The sequence below is a fragment of the Caretta caretta genome, chromosome 1 (assembly GCF_965140235.1).
Source record: "Caretta caretta isolate rCarCar2 chromosome 1, rCarCar1.hap1, whole genome shotgun sequence".
NCBI lineage: Eukaryota > Metazoa > Chordata > Testudines > Cheloniidae > Caretta > Caretta caretta.
This window is the reverse complement of record NC_134206.1, coordinates 217,178,013-217,201,015: the sequence shown is the minus strand read 5'-3', so window position 1 is coordinate 217,201,015 and position 23,003 is coordinate 217,178,013. Positions and strand designations below refer to the sequence as shown.

Genomic DNA, 23,003 nt, shown 5'->3' with positions numbered 1-23,003 from the left:
TCTGAGGGGTTCAATTTTAGGAGTTTCTTTTTTCCCTACATTTGTTTTCTTAATTAATTTATCAGAGGAACAGCATTCAAGGCTCACTTTTATTCGCCTAAAAAGACAGAATCATTTTTCACACTGTTCTGCCCTACGCCAAGGAGGGCGGTTACATGATGATCCGAGACTGAAGCAAAGATGACATCAGAAGCGGACTCGTCACTCATATATGGTAAGAGCTGGAGTTTTAGAATTGTATTGGATGTTTTAGCTGCACAAAGATTTAGATAAACCCTCTGATAATGTCTAAAAAGGTGAATATTGTTTCTATTGGTTCCTTCTCGCAGCTGATGCCAGCCTCTGAATCTATATATTTCCCTTCCACTGCTTTGTTGTCACTTGTCAGACACAGAGGAGCCCTGGCAGGTGCTTAGGTGCAGCCAGTGCAGTGTCAGGAGGGGACAGCAGGTCCGTCTGGCAATGAAGGGGCATCTCTCCACTCAGCTGCTTTGGTTTCTCCTCTTTCTTCAGGACACCATGGGTAAGTGCCTGCTTTATTTCACTGGATGAGCTGGGCAGACAAGAACTAGAAAGAGAGTTTTGAATCCACTGGAAATGGGGTTTTATTCCAGAAATCAATGAAACAAAGGGAAATCAGGCAATTGGGTTTAAGTAAATGTGTATGTGTAATTATCTCCCTGTTGGTTATTCTGAGGGAGGAGGTTTATATATTTGCAATAATCATAGATTTTACCCAGTCCCAGACTGTGTGTACTTTATAAAATACCCCAGTCTTGTAGCACTCTGAGCCCAGAGTTGGTTTTAGTGAACTAATGGCTTCAGTGCTTAGAAATTCCTGCTAAACAAATGAACCACAAGAAAAGGAAAGTGAGCTTCTGTATTGTGACCTCCAGCCTCATCTCCCATCCAGCTCTTTACCTGTGTATGGAACCTGTGAATAATTCCAGATATACACTCCATACCATTTAAAATAACACCGCTGTCCTGTGTGCATCCAACATGCTGGGCAACTTCAGCAGGGTTTGAATGATGCACTTGTCAGGACATTGAACTGTTCAGTAGCAGCTTGTTTCTGTGAGTTGCTGCAGTCTGAGATGCTGCTGTTCTGTAGCTGCAGTATGAACAGGTGAAGCTGAAGATGAAAGTCAGATTTTAGAAACCTCAAATATTTAGCTAGAGACAAACTGCGGTACCACAGATGGTATGTAGAGATCACAGATAGCTCTGCAATGTCTCTGTGCCTCGGAAGGTAGGTGCTGAGGATTCCAGAGCAAGGACATTTTCTGAAGTGGGGGGTTTTACCTGAACTTCCCAAGAAATTCCCACAGAAGACGCTGGAGTTTGATCTCATGATAAAACTGAACTTTACGAGAGTGAAAACGCAGAGAATTCCACTGGGATTCCTGGGTAAGCAAATTGCCATGGTATGCATCATGTTAAACCAGGGGGCCCTATTCTCCCTGCAGGGTGGAGTGACACTAAGAGGAAATAATAATAATTAGCCTTTGCTGGTTTGGGCCACAAAGAGCAAGAGGCAGGTGTAACATGATGGTGGCTGCTGAAAGCAGAGAGCAAACATGCTGCAGTGGATATGCCCTTCTGGGAGCGGCACTTAGAGGAAATCATAATAATAAACCCCCAGTCACTGCTGTGGCGAGGACACCATGGAATACATGAGTCCACAGTCTCTGCCCCCTGTGTAACTTACAGATGGTTCTATGGTGAAAACCCTGCACTGGGAATCTGGCGATTAGGGTCTGTTCTTGTCTCTGCCACAGATTGAGTGTGTGACCTTGGGGCATCTCACTTCATTTCTCACTGCCTCAGATTCCCTTTTTGTGAAAAAGGGAACAATACCTACCTGTGTGATTGAGGGTGGAGAGATAACGTGGGGATAAAATTCACCAGACAGAAAAAACCTTTAAATAAATTGAAATGAACAAAGTAAACTCTTTAGTCCCAAGCCCAACATGTGGGTTCCCACAGAGCTGGGAAGGGTCGGAAGAGACATCAAGTTTCTTAATCGGACTCAGTGTCACAGAATGAATCCCCTCAACAAGAGGGGACATGGAGGTGGGTCCAGAGCTCCTGGACTTCCCATAATAGTCACTGTGCTCTGGGGAAGGGGTTTGTTTTCACCATGAGATTATATGGAACAGTGCCCCCCCCACCACACACACACGGCTCCCCATCACTATACAGCTGTAATTGCAGCTAGGGGGAGCTCTCTGCTCTGAGCTTCTGATGTCCCCTCACCCCCAGGATGGAGTTACAGCCCCTGTTACTGGAGAGGAAATGTGCTTTATAAAAACGGAGGATAAAATATGCATAACACAAATCTGCAGTTACACTTTGTAACCAGCAGGTAAATGCAGATGGGTAAAAACATTTTCTCTAATTCCTTATGAGAAAGATTTGAAGCAGGTGTAGGAGGACAGTTCTGGGAGGAGCAGTGACTCGGACCGTGGAGGAAGGCAAGTAGCAGTGAGTGGCAGGGGGCTGCATGTGGAAGCATGGCACTGAATGGGCCGAGCAGCAGCAAGTCTGAGGGGAGGGGGAGCAGGATAGTGGGATATGTCTGTCTCTCCATGTTATGTTCACAGCAGAAACATAGAGAAGTTAGATAAACATGTGAAATACTGTTTCTGGAAGGTTGCAACGTAATGTGACTCTATTACTTAGAATGCAGAACCCTCACACACAAGAACCCCAAAACAGAGAGAGACAAAGCAGAGTGCTTCACAAGTCAGAGAGGCACAACTTACCCCACCTAGGTTTAGGTGGGCTCTCTGCAGTCTGTTTGCTGAAGGCCCAGATTGCCACTTCCTTACAAAGTTCTAGGTCCCCAGCCTGCAGACAGGACCAGGAAGCCTCTTACTCTTAAAGTGGCAGTAGGTTGTCATTTTAACAGTTTTCAATACACCACACTCCTTTCCAGGCAGGAGAGGTTGTTGGAGATGGTTGGAGGAGCTGGTGCCAGGGAGAGGTTGGGTGGGGAAACATGTTTTCAAGTGAGTGATGGGGGAGGAGGGTCGAAGGAAGGAGATGGGGTGGTGAGGGAGGGTGGTGAATCACACAGCAGTGACGGTGCTCAGCATTCACCAGCCCAGAGAACTCAGAGGGGAGGAGATACCTCATGCTGCCTCCCCAGTGACAAGCCTGACTGGGGGATCAGGGAGTAAAACCCAGGGCCCTTGTGTGATACTGTCCAAGCCAGAGGGGATGGACTCTGCTCTGTCTGCAACTCTGCTCTGTGTCTCTTTGAAGGTGCTGATGAGCTGAGGCTGGTGAATGGAAGCAGCCCCTGTGCCGGGAGAGTGGAGGTTAAACACCACGATCTGTGGGGGACAGTGTGTGATGATCCCTGGGACATGGAAGATGCTGAGGTGGTTTGTAAGCAGCTGGGATGTGGATCTGCTGTCAGTGCCCCTGGCTGGGCTCATTTTGGAGAAGGATCTGGACCAACTTGGCTGATTGGAATTGATTGTGATGGTGACGAGTCAGCTCTCTGGGACTGCAGACATATAGGATGGGGTGCAGTCAATTGCTCTCATATTGCTGATACCGGAGTGATCTGCTCAGGTAAGAACTCCGCCAACCTGCCCTGTAGGAAACTGCCCATGAGGGAGAAGGGACTGAATACATGTGTGACATTCCTGGTGACTCAGAGCTGGAGGGTGCCCTGCACTGAGGTCTGTGTGGAGCTGACCAGTCTCTCCCTGAGCTGTCCTGGGTAGACTGGGGATGAGCAGGCTGTTTCATCCTCTGGGCAGGTCAGGCAGCTGTCATGGAGTAAGGGAGGGGCAGGGGGCAGCTCCATTAGCAGGTCTGTGCTGGTAGGTGCCTATGTATAGAAGCCCAGTGTCTCCCCAGGGCAGCAGCAGCAGATCTGACCCTGCCTGTGGCTGCTGGAGCTGGGATGGGAGCCGGGGCGGGCGGCGGGGACGACTGCTGTGGAGATTTCCCCAGAGTTCCCTGAGGCAGCAGGAGAGGAGCCCTGAGCTTGACAGTGGAAAGGGGGAGGGGCCAAAACAGCTGGGGGTAGGTGCCGGGGGCAAAAACTGGCTGCGCTTCTCCACATGGCTGCCCTCCTTCCCCGAATCCCCCCGCAGGGTCAGGCAGAAAACTCCCACATGGTGCGTAGCTCTTTGTTCTGCAGCTCCTGCCAATGTAACTTGCCCACTACACCGACATAATAACTCCACCTCCATGAGAGGTGTAGCACTTAGGTCGATGTAGTTCGGTCAACACAGTGTCAGTGTAGATGCTGCATTGCTTACATTGACCATTGCTGCCTTTCTGAAGTCATCCCAAAATGCTCCACACTGTCAGTTAAATCAATGCAAGCATGGGCAGCGGGTATGGTAGGCCAGGGTAGGCTGTCTCCCAAAATAGCCAGGCATGGCCCCACCCATGCTCCACTGCAAACCCCCTCCGGCTTCCTGCTGCTTCCCCCTGGCCTCAGCCCAGGCAGGCTGCTCCTCTTCCCCAAGGGGGCTGGGGCTAGCATGTGCCAGCCTGGGACCCCGGGACTTGGGGCAGTTGGGGCCCCCAGTGCTCTGAGCCTGGGGGCGCTCGGGTGGGCAGGTCAGGGTGGCCCGGCACTGCGGTGGGGAGGGGCAGTGGCCACGGTCGGGGGCTCAAGGTTCTGGCAGGGGATGGGGGGTGGAAAGGGCGGAGGAGGGGCGGGGCCTCAGGCAGAAGGGGCAGGGATAGGGGCTCGGCTCCCCGAATGGGCGGCTCATGTGCCGTCCATGGGTGCAAGCGCCCCTGGTGAGGATGCACACCATCAACACAAGGAGTGTAGTGTGGACACGCAAAATGATTTAATTACTGTGGCAGCTATACATTCACATAACTTAGGTCAACTACATTTTGTACTGTAGACTTGCCCTCAGTGTAGGACACTGGTCGCTGCAGCTGGCTGAACAGTGACAACACCTCTTTGTTCTGATTAGCTCAGTTTGCATCTCTCTGCTAGTTCCTGATCACTGCTAATGGTGAGGTCACGTCTGATCACTAGGGTCAGTGCTTTGTGTGTCTCCCCTCACACCCTGCCACACACTTACCATCCTGTTGTAGCAACCAGGCAAGGTACTAAAAACTTGAACAGGACTTTATTTTTAAAGTGGAAACCTCTTTACCAAGCTGCTGCTGCACCCTCCGTAGCTCTCACTCCGCCTCCTCAACTCCCCCTCTCCTTCCTGTTTCCTGTCCTTTCAGACTCCCAACAGCCAGTGCTCCCAGTTCTAATAATTACAAGCAGCATCTAAACACCACACATCCTCAGTGACAGGATCCCCAGAAACTATGGGGGAGGTTTCCCCTCCCCTGTGCCCTCTTGGCCCTGTGTCAGAACACAGGGGCCACAGTCACCATAAGCCCCCCCAACCTTCCTTCAGAAATATGCCGGGCACAGTGGGGGCCTCCTCAACAGGGCCTAAAGTGGAGTAACCCTCAGCACATGGAGATGCACTGGCTCCCTTCTCAGTCTCTGTGCCAGGCTCAGCACAGGTGCATGGATCTACCGGGGCCGAGGTGAAGGGTCTCTCTCTGGGCTTCATTCTGGGTTTCCCATGTGCAGTGAGCTCTGCAGCTGCAGTGTCTCAGCTGAGGTGTACCTGCCTGAGCTGCACCACCCTTATTTCCACTGTTTCTATACCAGAAATGCACAAGTGCAGAGAGGAGCTCCTTTGCATAATGGGAGGAGCCCAAAGTGGGAGCCTGGCAGCCAAAACCCCCATTCCCTGCTGGGCCTGTTCTTGTCTCTGCAGCCGCAGCTCTGGGCTTGTAAACCCTGAACTTCTGGGCCTATTGTGCTGCTTGGAGGATTTGGGGAGGATCCAGAGGGTACAAAGGAACTCGACCAGCTATCTGGGAATTAGGCACAAGCATTTACAAGGTAGATCCTGAATATACATGAAATGGAAACCTACTTGTCTGAGAAACCCTAACTCCATCCATCCTACTCCAGTGTACCTCCTGTAACTCATCTTGCTACCAAAGCAACCAATGAACTGAGTGTCCCCTCACAGTTATTATTGACAATAATTTACCTCAGAAATAAAGAATCATTGCTCTGAGGTTACAGAAAGAGACATTTACACTAAAGGAAAAGATTCCTTGGCATTTTAAGTTCCCTGCATGAATGCTCAGTGTGTGTCCTTCATTTTGGGTCTGTATCACTGTCATAAATATAAAGAGAAGGGTAAACCCCTTTAAAATCCCTCCTGGTCAGAGGAAAAATCCTCTCACCTGTAAAGGGTTAAGAAGCTAAAGGTAACCTCGCTGGCACCTGACCAAAATGACCCATGAGGAGACAAGATACTTTCAAAAGCTGGGAGGAGGGAGAGAAACAAAGGGTCTGTGTCTGTCTGTATGCTGCTTTTGCTGGGGATAGAGCAGGAATGGAGTCCTAGAACTTTTAGTAAGTAATTTAGCTAGGTATGTGTTAGATGATGATTTCTTTAAATGGCTGAGAAAAGAACTGTGCTGAATAGAATGACTATTTCTGTCTGTGTGTCTTTTTTGTAACTTAAGGTTTTGCCTAGAGGGATTCTCTATGTTTTGAATCTAATTACCCTGTAAGGTATCTACCATCCTGATTTTACAGAGGGAATTTCTTTATTTCTATTAAAAGTCTTCTTGTAAGAAAACTGAATGCTTCTTCATTGTTCTCAGATCTAAGGGTTTGGGTCTGTGGTCACCTATGCAAATTGGTGAGGATTTTTACCAAACCTTTCCCAGGAAGTGGGGTGCAAGGGTTGGGAGGATTCTGGGGGGAAAGATGTGTCCAAACTACGTTTCCCAGTAAACCCAGTTAGAGTTTGGTGGTGGCAGTGGATATTCCAAGGGCAAAGGATAAAATTAATTTGTACCTTGGGGAAGTTTTAACCTAATCTGGTAAAAGTAATCTTAGGAGGTTTTCATGCAGGTCCCCACATATGTACCCTAGAGTTCAGAGTGGGGAAGGAACCTTGACAATCACACTGGCACCACATTTGGCCCTTGGTAGACTGAGAGCTCTGCTCCCCAGACACAGCTGCTGTAAAGTTGCCCTGAGTCTGTGCTAGGGCGATGCTCACATGTACTAGTCTGCACAATGACCCTCCCCACACCTGACAAGCACTGGCTGGATGTTGAAAGGCCCTATTTTACCAGTCAGTAATCAGCTCAGTGGCTTTGCCACTTTCCCTCTCTCCCACCTCTGATGTCTGCATGGCCCCTCCCTGGCTTTCACACCCTGCACCCACACAAAACCTATCTGGCCAATTACCTGTATTGCACCAAGGGAAATGCATCACATTTCCCTTCATCTACACACCAGGCAGCAACCCTGTACACACCAGGAGGAGAGCAGAGAGGCCAACACACAGCATGGCATTGTTAAATATTGCTATTGAATAGGATCCCTGTCCACCAGCTTTGCACTTCTCTTTTGAGCAGCCTTGTGGCTTCTCCAGTTTACACCATCCACTTACATCCAGGCTCTCATCTGGAAATAAGCACAGTATGGATTTTGCTAACAGCTCCCTTTTGGAGAGTGCCTCTCATCTCACAGAGCCAGCTGGTCTTGCTTCAACTACATCTACTTTTCACAGGCAACAGTCAGCTTAGAGGTGGCGCGTGGGTGCAGTTGACTAGCGGTGATGTGTAAGGCCCACTTTACACCACTGTTACACCAATGCAGCTTCCTACACAAAGCACTATGGAGGACAGAGACCTCTGTGTGCACATAGACCTGCAGTCACTGCTAGAGTTGAACATTTCTCACACTATGTATTGTCACTGGTGCTCTCAGAACCAGGAGGCCATTGTTCATTCATTGTGATGAAGGCCAGACTCTCCTTACTGCCTGTGGACAGACAACTTTGCATATCAGTAACTGTGGAATTAAGTTAAAATTCACTAACAAAAATCCTCATTAATGCACCTGGTGGGAGATGAAGGCAGTCTGTGTGTTTAATGATGGGTTTACCTAGGTTCCTGGGGCTCCGTATGCTAGTACCTCAGGGAGAAGCACTGTACATGGGAGTCAGGGGACAGACCCAGAGTGTGTGAGGCTACCAAGAGAGAGAATGGAGAGATGGGTGCCATGTCCGTGATAGGTGCCGTGTCAGGTCAGGCGAGGATAGCAGTTGTGTCTGGGTGGCCACCAGCCCGCTGCTCAGAGGAGGGGCCATGTCTGAGAGAAAGGAGGGGGCAGAGTCAAGTGACTGACAAGAGAGAGCCTGGGAACATGAGCAAGTCTGACCAATAGGATATGAGATGCCCAGCACTGGAGAGACAAGAAGCCAATTTCGAGCAGTCTGGAGCCAGCTATGGAAAGGTCAGGACTGGCTGTGTGGTGAGTCCCAGGCCTGCATGCAGGGTCCCCCTTAGAACTGGCCCCTGGGCAGCAACATCTCTCAGCCTGGGCCTTTCCCTTTTCAAGGTGACTCCCCGGTTGAAGAGTTTTATTGGGAATATTCCCCACCCAGCCAGGCTGAATTAGTGCTTCAGCTACCAAGGTAAAATCCACCACCACATGGCAAACTTTGCTCTGACTGCGAGTCAAAGCTGCCTGCCTGCTATGAGTGTGTCTGAGCACTAGGGAAGGAGACTAAAGTTAGGATTTTTAGTAATGTTATTGCAATGTGCACCTTGAGCCCTGCACCCCTTTGTGATGAGGGGAAATCCCAGGAGCAGAAGCAGTCTGACTCCTGCATGAAGAGGATGCCTGAGAGCAGCGATCATCAGCCCCTGTGCAGTGACTGTGGAGTTTAGATTCATGGGAAACTAATGGGTACTATCAGCATGGGCACCAGTGGCCCTGAGAGCAGTGTTTTACCATGTTGTGCTAGATTTACTTCCTGTGAAATGTAATTACTGTGTTGAATATGTTGTATGTGTTTGTGTTATTTCTTGGGAGTCTCCAACTGTCTGGCAAGTAAGTGGGGGTTACCCTCTGGTCAGAATTTTCCTTCCAGCTTCCATACAACCCTACTAGGAAGGAGCGAAGAGAGTGGAGGCACTGCCAAATAAATTCATATGGGAAGAATATGGAAGTTGAACCCTGCTGAGCTGGAGGTGAGATTCAAAAGAGCCCAGGCCTATCCATCAAAACCTGTAAGGAGATTGGTGCCAAAGGAGGTAATTGAGTAGACAGGGGGTCCTACATAAGGGTGAATGGGTTGTAAGAGGATTTTCACAGGGTAGCTGGTCCCTGTGGATAGGCTAAGCCAGCTACCCTGGTCCAGAGTAGGTGAGTCCAATCCAGCCAATTGAAGAGGGCTGAGCTACACCTGGGCCTGTAAAGGGCTGCTCATGGGCAGTTAGGGAAGATAGACTGAGACAGGCTGCAGCCTGGGGAGGGGAAGACACACCAGAGGGGAGTTAGCTCCTGTGGTGTATCCCGCCAACAAGGGGCCAGGGGCTTGTGGAAGCAGCTAGGGTCCGAGAAGGGAGCAGAGGTGACTGAAACTTGGAAGCTGCCAGGAGCAGCAGTGCCAGAGACCCCTGGATGGGGTGGCCCAGAGACCAAGGAAGGAAAAAGAAAAAATTTCCTGTTGGTTTGCTAACTGGACGATCGAGATGCTCAAAGAGCAAGCACTCAAAGACGATAAGGCCTTTGCGGAGAAACGAAATTAATTCTTTGCATCGGTCTTCACTGTTGAAGATGTGAGGGAGATTCCCAAACCTGAGCCATTCTTTTTGGGTGACAGATCTGAGGAACTGTCCCAAATTGAGGTGTCATTAGAGGAGGTTTTGGAACAAATTGATAAACTAAACAGTAATAAGTCTCCAGGACCTGATGGTATGCACCCAAGAGTTCTGAAGGAACTCAAATGTGAAAATTGCAGGACTACTAACTGTCCATCTGTAACCTATCATTTAAATCAGCTTCTGTACTAAATGACTGGATAAGATGCCAATTTTTAAAAACGGGCTCCAGAGATGACCCTGGCAACTACAGGCCAGTAAGCCTCACTTCAGTACCAGGGAAATTGGTTGAAACTTTCGTAAAGGACAAAATTGTCAGACACATAGATGAACATAATTTGTTGGGAAATAGTCAACATGGTTTTTGTAAAGGGAAATCATGCCTCACCAATCTACTAGAATTCTTTGAGGGGGTCAACAAGCATGCGGACAAAGAAGATCCAGTGGATATAGTGTATTTAGATTTTCAGAAAGCCTTTGCCAAGGTCCCTCACCAAAGGTTCTTAAGCAAAATAAGCAGTCATGGGATAAGAGGGAAGGTTCTCTCATGGATTGGTAACTGGTTAAAAGATATGAAACAAAGGGTAGGAATAAATGGTCAGTTTTCAGAATGGAGAGGGGTAAATGGTGTCCCTCAGGGATCTGTACTGGGCCCAGTCCTATTTAACATATTCATAAACGATCTGGAAAAAGGGGTAAACAGTGAGGTGGCAAAATTTGCAAATGATACAAAACTACTCAAGATAGTTAAGTCCCATGCAGACTGTGAAGAGCTATAGAAGGATCTCACAAAACTGGGTGACTGCGCAACAAAATGGCAGATGAAATTTAATGTTGAAAAATGCAAAGTAATGCACATTGGAAAACATAATCCTAACTTTACACATGCCGTGATGGGGTCTAAATTAGCTGTTACTATGCAAGAAAGAGATCTTGGAGTCATTGTGGATAGTTCTCTGAAAACACCCACTCAATGTGCAGCGGCAGTCAAAAAAATGAACAGAACGTTAGGAATCATCAAGAAAGGGATAGATAATAAGACAGAAAATATCATATTGCCTCTATATAAATCTATGATATGCCCACACCTTGAATACTGCGTGCAGATGTGGTCTTCCCATCTCAAAAAAGATATATTGGAATTGGAAAAGGTTCAGAAAAGGGCAACAAAAATGATTAGGGGTATAGAACGGCTTCCGTACGGGGAGAGATTAATAAGACTGGGACTTTTCAGCTTGGAAAAGAGGCGACTAAGGGGGGATATGATAGAGGTCTATAAAATCATGAGTGGTATAGAGAAGGTAAATAAAGAAGTGTTATTTACCCCTTCTCATAATACAAGAACAAGGGGCCACCGAATGAAATTAATTGGTAGCAGGTTTAAAACAAACACAAGAAAGTATTTTTTCACGCAATGCACTCTCAACCTCTGGAACTCCTTTCCAGAGTGTGTTGCGAAGGCCAATACTATAACGGGGTTCAAAAGGGAGCTAGATAGATTCATGGAAGATAGGTCCATCAATGGCTATTAGCCAGGATGGGCAGGTATGGTGTCCCTAGCTTCTGTTTGCCAAAAGCTGGGATTGGGTGACAGGGGATGGATCACTTGATGATAACCTGTCTGTTTGGGGCACCTGCCATTGGCCACTGTCAGAGGACAAGATACTGGGCTTGATGGACCTTTGGTCTGACCCAGTATGGCCATTCTTATGTTCTAACTTCTGTTAAGAAAATAAACATTCTCCCAAAAGACTGGGTGTGGCAGTGCATTCTTTGGAGCTGGGGGAGAAGCATGATTGGGTGACAAGGGTGAAAAAGGGTTGTCAAATTTAACAGGTTTGTGGTTCTTTCTGGGGGTACACTGAGTATTTGAGTGTTGGACAGATGTAGGGTTGTGAGTATAGGCTGTTCAGTACACTTCACCTGAAAACAAGTTGTATCTTAACAAAGAATATGCATTTGCTTCAGTTGATACTCTTGTCATGTGCCCTATTCCCTGAGTGATGTTTTCAAAGGCAAAGTGTGCATGTTTGTCCTATGACTATATTGGATCACAGCTCAAAGAGGGGAGAGTTAATGTTGCATGGGTGTGCACCTTAACATTATGTTTTCAGGGGTTTGAGTTTACTGAACTCAGCATTCTGGAAGAGCACAAGATACCTCCAGGCAACCTTACCCCTGCACTAATGAAGATTTCTTAGGTTTTTTTTTTAAAAGAAAGAGAAGTGTTTGTTGTCAGAGTTGGTGATCATTTATACAGTTGTAGTTCTCACCTAGGTTTGCAGTTGACACAAACTGTAGCTAGGTAATGACAAAAAGACCTAAATTTTATATAGCGCTTTTCATCACTAGATCACAAACAGCTTTACCTCACTATCCCCATTATACAGATGGGAAACTGAGGCACAGAGTGGTGAAGTGATTTGCTCAAGGACACTTAGAAGTCCAGAGGCAGAGCTAGGAATAGTCGCAGTCCAGGGGTCTCTATACTAGGCCACATGGTTGCTTGGTGATTCCTTAGTGCTCCTACCTGCCTTTGTACCTTTTGTCACAATGGAATGGGAATACTGGTTGTGCTTTGAAATGTTTGCAACGGGTATTTGCTAAGAAGGTCAGTAAGAAAAATTCCATCTGTCTGTCCCAAAATCATTAAAGTCTTTTTTCACATGGTTGTTACAGTAACTTTAAGTGTGTGAGAGGAGACTGCCATTTTTCTCTCCTTCTCCACCCCCTGCCCCACCAGTCTCTGTAAAATTTAGCCCTCTTCAACGTTTCCAGCTCCCCCTCCCCTTCCTATCCCAGTAAGCCATTAGTTGGCACTCTAGAAGCCATTAACGTGTAAGAAGTTATTCCTTGCTGTCTCCTGCCCTATGTTGCTGCATAAACATATCACAGCAGCAGATCACTGGAGGGCTGCACCCTACCTTGGTACCTATGTAGCCTGAGCCACACATTGAGCTGGGGCCCCCATTCCCCTGACCAACCTGGGACTCCTTCCCCAGCCATGCCCCAGGCCAATCCAGTCCAACCCCCTCCAAACTGCCTCCCCCTGCACACACCCACTGGTGACCTGTACCTTCACTAATCATTTCCTAAATTTCAGAGGTGGAACATTTAAAGTGGAACAGCTTCAACAGGAGACATTGAGAGCATTCCAGCCTGGAATAGTTCACGGCCTGGTGAGTAGCACACTCACCTGTGGATCAGGGATAGAGTACCTGTATTCAAGCTCCTGCTCCTGAGTAGGGATTCAAACCAGTGTCTCCCAGACAAGTGCCCTAATCACTGTCTAAAGTTTATAAGAGGGAGCACACACAGTTTCTGTATGACCTACAATGGACTCTTCTGATTTGTGACAAGTTCCAAACAGTTTCAGGGCTGAATCAAATATTATTTCTGATTTTTCGGTTTGCTGTCTGAACCAAAACAACAATTACTGGCCTGGCTGTAGCTAGGACTGGTGACATGAGAGGACTGGAAGCAGTGGTTAGTATGGGTGTGGAGGTGGACAGAGTTGGTGGGTGTGACACTCACAGCGTCTCAATGCCAGGGGGCAAGGGGCTCACTGGTATCAGGTAAAGAGTTTGAGATGTCCGGGCCAGTTCAGTGTCCCCAATTCACTGATGTCATAATCTGTGTCTGATAGGTGGCATGTATAATATTGGAAAACTAATATGTCACTGATATTGATATTCTTACATATCGTATGTATGAAGTGTATACAAGGAGTTATGAGTACAGGCTGGAATAATGACTAAAGTGTGTTTAAACCAGGCATGTCATGGGGAGTTGGTAAACAGGTCTGCCAAAGGAATGTGTTTGCTTCTCTGACCAGCCCGGTCATCAGGTAGAGATGAAAAAGGTCCATTTACATATTAGGCAAAACTATGAAGCTCCAAGTTGGGGAGGAGACATCATGGCGTCAAATGCAGCAGGCGAGAGAAGCTTGGTCTGAGTTTTACTTCTCAAAGAGTACATTGCAAAGGTTTACTGGGCTATAAAGACAGGGGAGCTGAACCTCAAGCAATAAGCAATTGAATCAACTGATCGTATACAATATTATATACAATATCACTGAGTGAGATGTTCAATGAAAGCCTATGACACACATAATATCATCATGAAATCTCTGTATTACAACTATATTAAGAATTATGGATTCTCAGTGATATTGGGGTTTAAAGTGTGTGTCCAAACAAAGGGTTTCTCACAGGCAGGACGGAAGGCAACTACCTACCTGTCCTCAGTGAAATTAAGCAAAGGGTCCCCCAAAACAAGGGAAGCTCTATTTGCATAGAAATCAGCAGGGGAATGGGAAGTCCACAGGAAAGAAAAAACAGCTTAAGGTCATCCTGCCTCTGGAAACAAGTTCATTGAACTTTGGAAGATATATGCAAGAACAGAAACCATCTTTGCCATCCATCACTAGACAAACACAAGACAACAGTTGAAAATTGACCCAGGTGAAAACTAGACAATGGTTAGGCTGTTGGTGTGCTGAGAGCACAATCTGTCATGCTGACCATGTACTCCCCTGTCCGTCTGTTTGTATCCCTCTGTTGTTTCTTGCCTTCTACTTAGATTTTAAGTTCTTTGGGGCGGAGACTGTCTTTCTCTTCTGTGTTTGTACAGCGCCTAGTACAACGGAGCCCTAGACCATGAGTAGGGCTCCCAGATGCTTTGATACTACTACTAATGTGCCTGGTGTGACAAGTGCCTATTGGATGTTGCACAACATCTGTGAGACCCAGGTTGAAATCCTGGAGGATGGATGGGGGCAGGAACTGGATAAAACTTCTCAAAATTATGGGCAGCCAGAGAGGGCCCCTTGCAAAAAGGTCCAAGTGGTTAAGGGAAGAGAGTGAGGATGTCTTGTGCTTCTGCTAGGATGCCACAGGAATTTGTGGTTAATGAACATTGTGAGCAAGTAAAGGAGTTTTGGTTTGATTACATTCTGAATTAATAGCATGGGATGGGAGGTATTATGCCATTTATGGGCTGAGCTCTGAGTTTTTCAGACAAAATGGTAGCTAACAGAGGAGAGCAACAAAAATGATTAAAGGCCTGGAAAACATCAACTACGAGGAAAGATGGAAAAAATGGGCTGGTTTAGTCTGGAGAAGAGAAGGTCGATGGGGGGACATCCTAACATTCTTCAAGTACGTAAAAGGCTGCTATAAATAGGAGGGCACTAATTTTTTCTCCTTAACAACTGAGGATGGGGCTAGAAGCAAAAGGATTAAATTGAAGCAAGAGAGATTTAGATTAGACATTGGGGAAAACTTCCTAACCGTAAGACTTGTGAAGCAGTGGAACAAATTACTTAGGGAGGTTGTGGAATCTCTGTCATTGGACATTTTTAAGAAAGGGTCAGACAAACATCTGTCAGGGGTGGTCTAGATAATACTTAGGCTATGTTTTCACTGCAGACCTTACAGTGGCACAGCTGTAAGGCATCCCATGTAGCCACTCTATGCCGATGGGAGAGGTCTCTCCTGCCAGCATAATTAAATGAGCCCTAACAAGCACCAGTAGCTATGTCAGTGGGAGAGCGTCTCCTGCCGGCACAGCTCTGTCCATACCGGCGCTTTTGTCAGTGAAACTTTTGTCAGTCGGGGGTAGTTTTTTTTACACCTCTGTCCGACAGAAGTTTCACTGACAAAAATGGCAATGAAGACATAGGTTTAGTCCTGCCTTGGTGCAGGGGACTGGATTAGATGACCTATCAAGGTCCATTCAAGTCCTACACTTCGATCATTCTATGGAAATGAATTTTTTTAGTTTATCAAAAAAAGGAACTGTGTCTTTTAGAGGTGTGAATTTTTCACAGCCATGACCCATGGAGCTAGGGTGACCTAAGTTTTAGGAGTAGACCAGTCCAAAGAATGTTGTGCAAACGGAAAAACTTGGGTATTGAGGGAGAGCCCCACCAAGGAGTATTCACCCCTGACGGTGATGCATCAGAAAGCGTTCTCCTTCTCCATCTCCTGTGGGACTGAATGCAGTGGGAAGGATCTGTCCTAAGGTTGTTTGGAATTGTGCTCTCAATATGGTGCATTCTCCATAGTTTTCAGGACATTGGAGCGTTGGGACACAGTGCTTGGCTTTTGCAGCAAAAGGTGCTTTATCACAGTTGTTTGCCTTTGCATTGTCTGCATCGTGTACCTCCCAAGGGCTGTGTGCTCCATTCTGACCTTTTGTTCATGCTCCAGGAAGCCTTTCCAGCTGTTTTCAGAGCCGTCTATTGGGATTAACTGTATGCTCCATGGAACAAATCATGTATAGCTTTTTCTTATTTTTTCCTGAGATCTGACAGCCTCTCTGCACACTACAACTCTCCTCTTCACACAGTTACACGTGCACAGGGAAATAAGAAAAAGCAGTCCTTTATGGTCCCATTTCTCATAGTCTCCATGCCAACAATGATAAAAAGTTCCTGTTCCCATAATGTCGGAATGACATTCCCATCTTCTCTTTCAACTCCATGTTTTCCCTTGTGATCGTAAGATATTCCCCCATTTATTTCCCACTCTACAGACCTTCTGTACTTTATTTGAGTGGTGCACATGCGTGTGTGGGGAGGAGGGGGCAGGCTTTGTGTAGGCGAGATTTTTAAACTGTGTATGGTTTGGAGCAATTGGGGGGTGGATGGATGACTCTTTTCTTTTCTAGGGTGGGTGGAGGAGTGGCAGGAGCAGGTTAGTGACTGCTTGTGCCCTTCTGCAGGTTTTACAGACTACAGCTGAGTGAATAGTTTGATTTTCTCAGTTCAGTGGCCAAACCAAAAAATCTGAAAAAAGAACTGATTCATTGAGAGCCAAAACTGAATGTTTTTGTTTTTTCTTGCAGAAACGAAACATAAAAACATTCTTTCTGATCTAATGAAAGATTTGAAATATGATTTTGAAAAGACATTAAAAAAGGAACAAATTTTGGGAGGGACGGGGAGAAATTTCAGTTATTCATTCAGCTGTACTCAGGACAGCTTGCAGAGATGCACGTTCAGTTACTAACCTGCTGGAGCTCGTTCGCTGACTCGGTACCAGATTCAGAGCCACCTCACTTTCATTTTCTCTGACAGTGCCCTGTAGACGTCTGCATTCTGGTGACTCTTATCCACAGGGAAGTGGACATGCTTGTCTCCAGACAGGCCAATCAAGTCCTGGGCCTCTACAGAGGTCTATGTGGAAGCAGGGGGGCCATGGTTGCTATGGGAATGTGAACTCACCTGGTACTGAAAAGAGGCGCTCCTGGCTGCCTGCCAGCATTTAACCAGAGAGAGTACATCTGGTCAAGATGACCCCAGAGCTGTGGAGTGCAAACAGGCGCAAAGCAGGTTGATGCAGGTATGAAGCGATGCAGTGTGGGACACTAGCTGGAGGACTGTCAGCAGCATTAGCATTAGGAATTATTTCACAGGAATCTTACAATGAGCAAACAGAATGTGAAGTGGAGCTATTCCTTCTCCAATGAGGATTAGTTACGGCAACCTAAAATGCCAAATAAATTGCTATGAGAACAGGGTTCATGTGGACACAAGGTATTTAAGGAGAGCTAATTACAGTTAATATGAGGTAACATCCCCTATAGACAAGCCATAAGGGTAATTGAGAAGGGCTTCACTCTGGAACCGGCCTTCCATGTGTCAGGCTTTGTTGGCGTGAGGCCGACACACGAGATCCTGATTCCAAGCAGTTGGAGCAGCTCTGTTCTCTGGCGTCTTGCAGAACATTCCCCTGCTTCCTTCCCACTAGTATTGTATCTAGTCTGTTCTAGACTATCTTCAATCACAGTGACTCGGTCACTTCCCCTTTGTGTCTATCCCGCTCTACTCCTTCCACTGCTGGGGACTTATTCCTCCTCTCTGCCCTTTGCTTTTCCCTTCTGAACTCTCAGCCATTATTTTAGTATTTTCAGATAATATGAATTACGAAGCTCCTCCTCTCCTTGTTCTCAGCTCTGTGGAGACACTTGCTATTCCTTGCCCCTTAATTCTCCTTTACTCCCCAGTCTCACAGATTGAGCCTCTTTCAAGCCTCCAGGCTTCATCATTGAATAGTTTCCTTTCTTTGAACTTTTGCCAGTTTTTCAATAGCCTTCCTGTAATGAAGGGACAGAAATAAAATATTCCAGCTGAGGATGTACTTAGACCATGTAAACACTCATCAGTCCCACCTGCACATTCTGCTTTGTGTCTATCTGTTCACTACTGAGAATTACTTTGTTGCCTACTCCCACCCCCCAGCAGTGTCACACATTGCCCTTTTATTCAAACTCTCTCTCATCACTGGAGCACAGTGTTGTTACCAGATTTGCCCATTACTTTGGGGTACATTCATTTATTAGGGCTACTCTTTGGGGGGGGGCAGGTTCTGTAATTCTATCAATGTACTAGTTGTGTCACTTGTGTTTCTGGGTAAACTGATGGCTCAAGGGAATATACCAAAGTTGTTGTGTTCAGGCTAGGCAGTAGGGACTGCTCTTTCCTGGCTGTGGGTGGTGTTCTTTGGAGGGAGCTCACAATGCAATTAGGTAGCTTCAGTATTTTGGATACCAGGAACAGATTTATTATTAGAATTGGTCTGATAACTACTGAGCTGGGTGTGTGCAGGCGCGGGTTCATTAACATCTGGAGCAGAGATCCCCCATCATGCAGTGCTTCCTTGCTTTTCAGGTCCCAGAGTTCCATGTGGCTCTTGCTTTGGAATCTCTGGTCTCCATTCTGTATGCTAATAGAGATGCCTCCCTGTCCCATCTGCCATGCAAATGAGGCTAGGGGAGTTTCCTTAATCCTGTCACCCTTGTCCCAGGGGTTTAGGTGTGTCTCCCACTTGCCTTTTCATTGCTTTTTGTAAGTCTTTCTTCTGATCGGTTTTGGTTCAAGCAGAGGCTGCAGGGGAAGGTCTTTCATGAGTCAGACAGGCTGGGTACTATGCCCTGGTTCCCCAAGAACACAGAGCTGACTGGTAAAGGGCTCCTGCTTATTTAACAATGTCTTTGCTGTTGAGAGAAGAAGGTTCTCTTCATTTCATCCCCAGGAAGGACTGGGGAAGGTTATGGGATGTCAAAATAACCAACACTGATTGATGGATGCATTGACTCTTTAGGTCTCATCGAGGTCCGTCTGATTGGAGGGGACACTGCCTGCTCAGGACGTGTTGAAGTCAAACATGGAAAAATGTGGGAGACAGTCTGTGATTCATACTTGGATTTCAACACCGCTTCTGTTATCTGCAATGAATTAGGGTGTGGACAGGCTGTAGCCACCTTGGGAACAGCTCACTTCGGAGAAGGACATGATCTGATCTGGAAGGAAGAGTTTCAGTGTGTGGGGAATGAGTCTCTCCTTCAGAAATGTCCCAGGATGTCCCGTCCCAACCACACATGCTCCCACACAAATGATGTTGGCGTATTGTGCTCAGGTAAGAATTCAAACTGGTGAACCACTAACACTGTAGACCCTACAGCTGAGCCACTCAGTCTCTTTTCTCCCACATCCAATATCCCTCATGTGAACCCACATCCCAGAAAATTTTGCGTGTTTCCAAGTTTCTCCAAAGGATTCCTGTCTGCTACAAAGGATGGTTCCACTGTCCCACCACCCAGGGGGAGCCAAGAAGACATAGTGGGAAACCCCATTATCTCTCTCATATTCCTCTCTATTTCAAGTGTCTCCAGTAAATGGGGACAGTTCTATTTACCTTTCTCCTGATACAAGGATAGGGTCCCAGAAGAGCTCTGATTTCCCTTATCCTCCACTAGGGATGCATGTTCTCCACTGCTGAGCACTCTCCTCCCTACTCAGATACATCTGTAAGGGGAAGGGGAAAGGTCTAGTGGTCAGAGCACAGAACCAGACACCGGAAAACAGGGGTTTTATTTCCAGTTCTGGTTCTGTATTCAATAATGCCTTGTGCCTCAGTTTCCCCATTTGTGAAACAACAGTTAATTTCCTACCTCACAGAGTGGCTGTGAGGCTTAACTTCACTTGTGTTTGCAAAGTGCTTTCAGGCACTTGAATACATAGTACTATATAGGGGCCAGGTTTTATTATTTTAAAACTTTCTTGATGGAATTGGAGCAGTTGTGGCCACTTTTATGTTATTGCCCTGCAACAGGGGTTGGCTTTGTGCCACCCATTCATGCAGATCTGCTTATTAGAGACTAGCTGGAAGCCTGTGCTATTGCACGGGTGTAATTTGTAAAGTCCTGTGAAGCAACAGTGACTGCTGGAAGAAAATATTAAGCAAAAAACATAGAAAGAATATGAAAGCAAAACATGTACATTGTCAAATTGCAATGTACGCACGTCACTGCTTTTTCTCATATAATCTGTCTCAGATATATCCACCTCCCTCCCAGTTGTTTTTTTAAATTACTTAGGACAGTTAATGTTTACACAGAATTGTGAACCACCCATTTCATTTTTGTTGAAAGCATGCAGCCATTTTCATTCTGAGGCAGACATCAATTGAAAGACAAGTGCTTGACAACTTGAACACCTGACAGCTCTCTCTGATCTGAAAATGAGACTTACTTATTACCAAGGTGCCTTTCACCAAGCTGAGTCTATCACTGTACCAATACTGTATTTATTGCTAAAATAAGTTGTCATCCTAGTCTATCTTTGGGCTTTTTAACTGCCCTCTATTCCCCTGCCAGTGTGAGTGTGTGATAATTGCAGGTTGGAAAGTCAACCCTGTAATGCACACACAAAACACCCCTCTCCCTGGCTGCTCAGCTGGAGACTGCACTTGCCCTCCTCTCACCCCTGAGATGGGGGAACTGCCCTTCATTCCCTCTTCACCCATCGCAAGACTTCCCTGCCTCCTGCTACCCTGGGACACCACCTAGAACCCAGCTACATCACTTCCCTGACTCCCCACTCCCTGCCTCCTGGGCCAAGCGGGTTTGTCTTCTGCCTGGTTCCCAGCCGGAACAGTTTACCAACTTCACCCTCCCTTGCCTCTTGCTGCCCCGGGACCCTCTCTCTGCTCTAGGGATATACATGAAGGCAGGGCTCAGTGGCAGGGCAGGTCTGTGTCCTCAGCCCTGAAGCTCTCGCACAGAGCTTGGTCCAGCCCTGAAAACTGGAGTATTAGAGGAGCTTCTTGTATCATCACAGCAGCTCCTCTGATTTTTTGTAGGCAGCAAAATCCCATGACTCCCAATCAGCTTGTGAGATCTGGAAACACGGCAAGACTGCCTTCCCCTGGCTGCTTGGAGGGGACACCCCACCTCCACCACCAACTCGAGGCTGGGGATCTGCCACCTAATCCCCTTCATCTCTCACCCCCATTGCTGTCTTCTGCAGCCCCCTCAGCCTCCCTGAACTTCGCATCCCCTTACATCCCTCTCAACCTCCCTTCCACCTCCACCTCCAGCTGCCCTCTGCCCCCCACGTCCCTCTGCCCCCCAGCCTTTTTCCTGCCCCAAATCCTTCTCCATGCCATTCTGTTCAAAACCCCTAAATCTGCCTCCTGCCCCTCCCCTCCCTGTTCCCTGCTCCCCGCAGGCTTGTAGCTTGTCCCAACATTTCATGCTGACTCAGCACACATCCTAGGCTTCAGAGTGACTAACAGACAGAGTGACAGACCTGGGATCTTCTTATATGGGTAACAAAGGTCACCTTCTTGTCAGGGCCAGGGTCTTGTCAGGACACAAACCTAAATGGACGAGCTAAAAGAAGGGTGGGGCGAGCTAGCGAGGTGCCTTTCCCAACATCACCTCTAACAGCAGAGCCTGGACAGGATCTGCACTGCCCACTAGCCTGCCTGTGGAACACACCACTGGCCGAAAACCCAGTCCACAGCAGCCAGCTGGATAGCCTGTCCATGTGTCCATGAGGAGATCTGGCTGGCTCACTGGCCATGGTCATACTGCCAGGTTGGGTGTTAGGATGGGCTGGGGGAAATGGAAAACAGAGAGGTCTTTTTCCTGAAATTTGAAGTCCTGGACAGGAGAAGCCAGGATTGGAGATGGGCTGCCTTTCTGTATAGGGTGGGGTTGCCACCTCTAAGGCACAGAAAAACTGGCCTGTCTGTGGGCAGGCCCACATCCCAGGGGAGGTGTGGCTGGTCTGTGGACAGGGCCAGGTCCCAGAAGAGGCGAGGCTGGTCTGTGGGCAGGACCGAGTCCCAGGGTTGGGGGCAAACATGGGGAGGGAGGAGCTCAGTGCTCAGAAAGTGAAGACAAGTTTGGTGGGATTTGTGGTTGGGAGTGTGGCACTGCTCTCCCATTGACTGGTGCCTGCCTTGGCCCACTGCACCCATGCAGCTCAGGATGAGTGTGCCAGCCGGGAGGCCATTGTGTGTTTCCAGCTGTGACACGCATAGCTGGAGTTCCGAGATCGCTGCATGCCCAGGCGCATTTGTGCACAGCTTAGAAATCCTGGCAACACCAACCCCTCCCCTGCCCGCAGCCAATAACACCTTTGGACCAGCTACTGGCAAGCCTAAAGAAAAACTAGTCAGGCTACTCAAAAACCAGCCAGGTAGTATATGGCTGGTGGTGGGGAGAGAGGGAGACCTCAGCCCTATGGTGCTCATTCCTTCAAATTTCTTGGTGTGAGCTTCTAGTGATAATAAAGCTTTCACCTCTCCCTCCTTTATCCTTTATTGGTGTGTTTGACTCACTTTGGGTCTGATCCAGGAGTGGCAGCTGAGGGTGCTCAGCCTCTCACAGGATCCACTCAGCACCTTGTGAGATTGTGTCCTGTACTCGGGGGACCCTCCCCTGCTGAGATCAACATTCTGGAGGTGCCCAGGGTATCATTGGGCAACCTTAACTCTGCATTAATGATGGTTTTTTACCATTTAATTCTACTCAACGTCTGCTCTGAATCCCCAATTTTACCCACAATCTCAGAACAGCTCTACAACTTGGGGCAGGGAGACAATCACCAGTGTTTGCTTTTTGAATTGTCCTCAGAAAGCCCCAGCTTGAGCACTGTTGAGTTGACTGAGGCAGTTCACAATTCTTAGAGTTCCTGTTTCAGTGCCACCAATGGAAGCCCCAAGCAGCTCTTCACCAAGGGATCCTCCTGGAGCTGGCAATAACCATGGGGCTTATCTGCTCTCCAGCTGCAGCCACTGCATTAGGTGTGGCTGTACTGAATGGTGGAGGAATACGCTGGAGTAGCTTGGGAGAGCTGTGGTTGTAATATGAGGAGACCTGGGAATTAGTTTGAGGAGCATCAGAGAGCTGTGAATGTGATACGAGGAGATCTGGGCTTGAGTGCTCGCTTGTGTGTTATCAAAGGAAAGATGTGCACATGGCCCTTGAGGTTGCAGTTGGCA

At 47.5% G+C, this 23,003-nt stretch overlaps 1 protein-coding gene across 1 annotated transcript in view; it reads left to right on the top strand.

Annotated features, from left to right (window-relative positions):
• The first annotated feature begins 391 nt into the window (after positions 1 to 391).
• The window catches only part of LOC125623264 (antigen WC1.1-like), a 71,670-nt gene continuing 49,058 nt past the window's right edge, over positions 392 to 23,003 (top strand). The window contains exons 1-3 of the mRNA XM_048822312.2: positions 392 to 523; positions 3,271 to 3,585; positions 18,813 to 19,127. Coding sequence (XP_048678269.2) covers positions 463 to 523; positions 3,271 to 3,585; positions 18,813 to 19,127 — 691 coding nt within the window. The 5' untranslated portion in view covers positions 392 to 462. The remainder of the gene's footprint in view (positions 524 to 3,270; positions 3,586 to 18,812; positions 19,128 to 23,003) is intronic.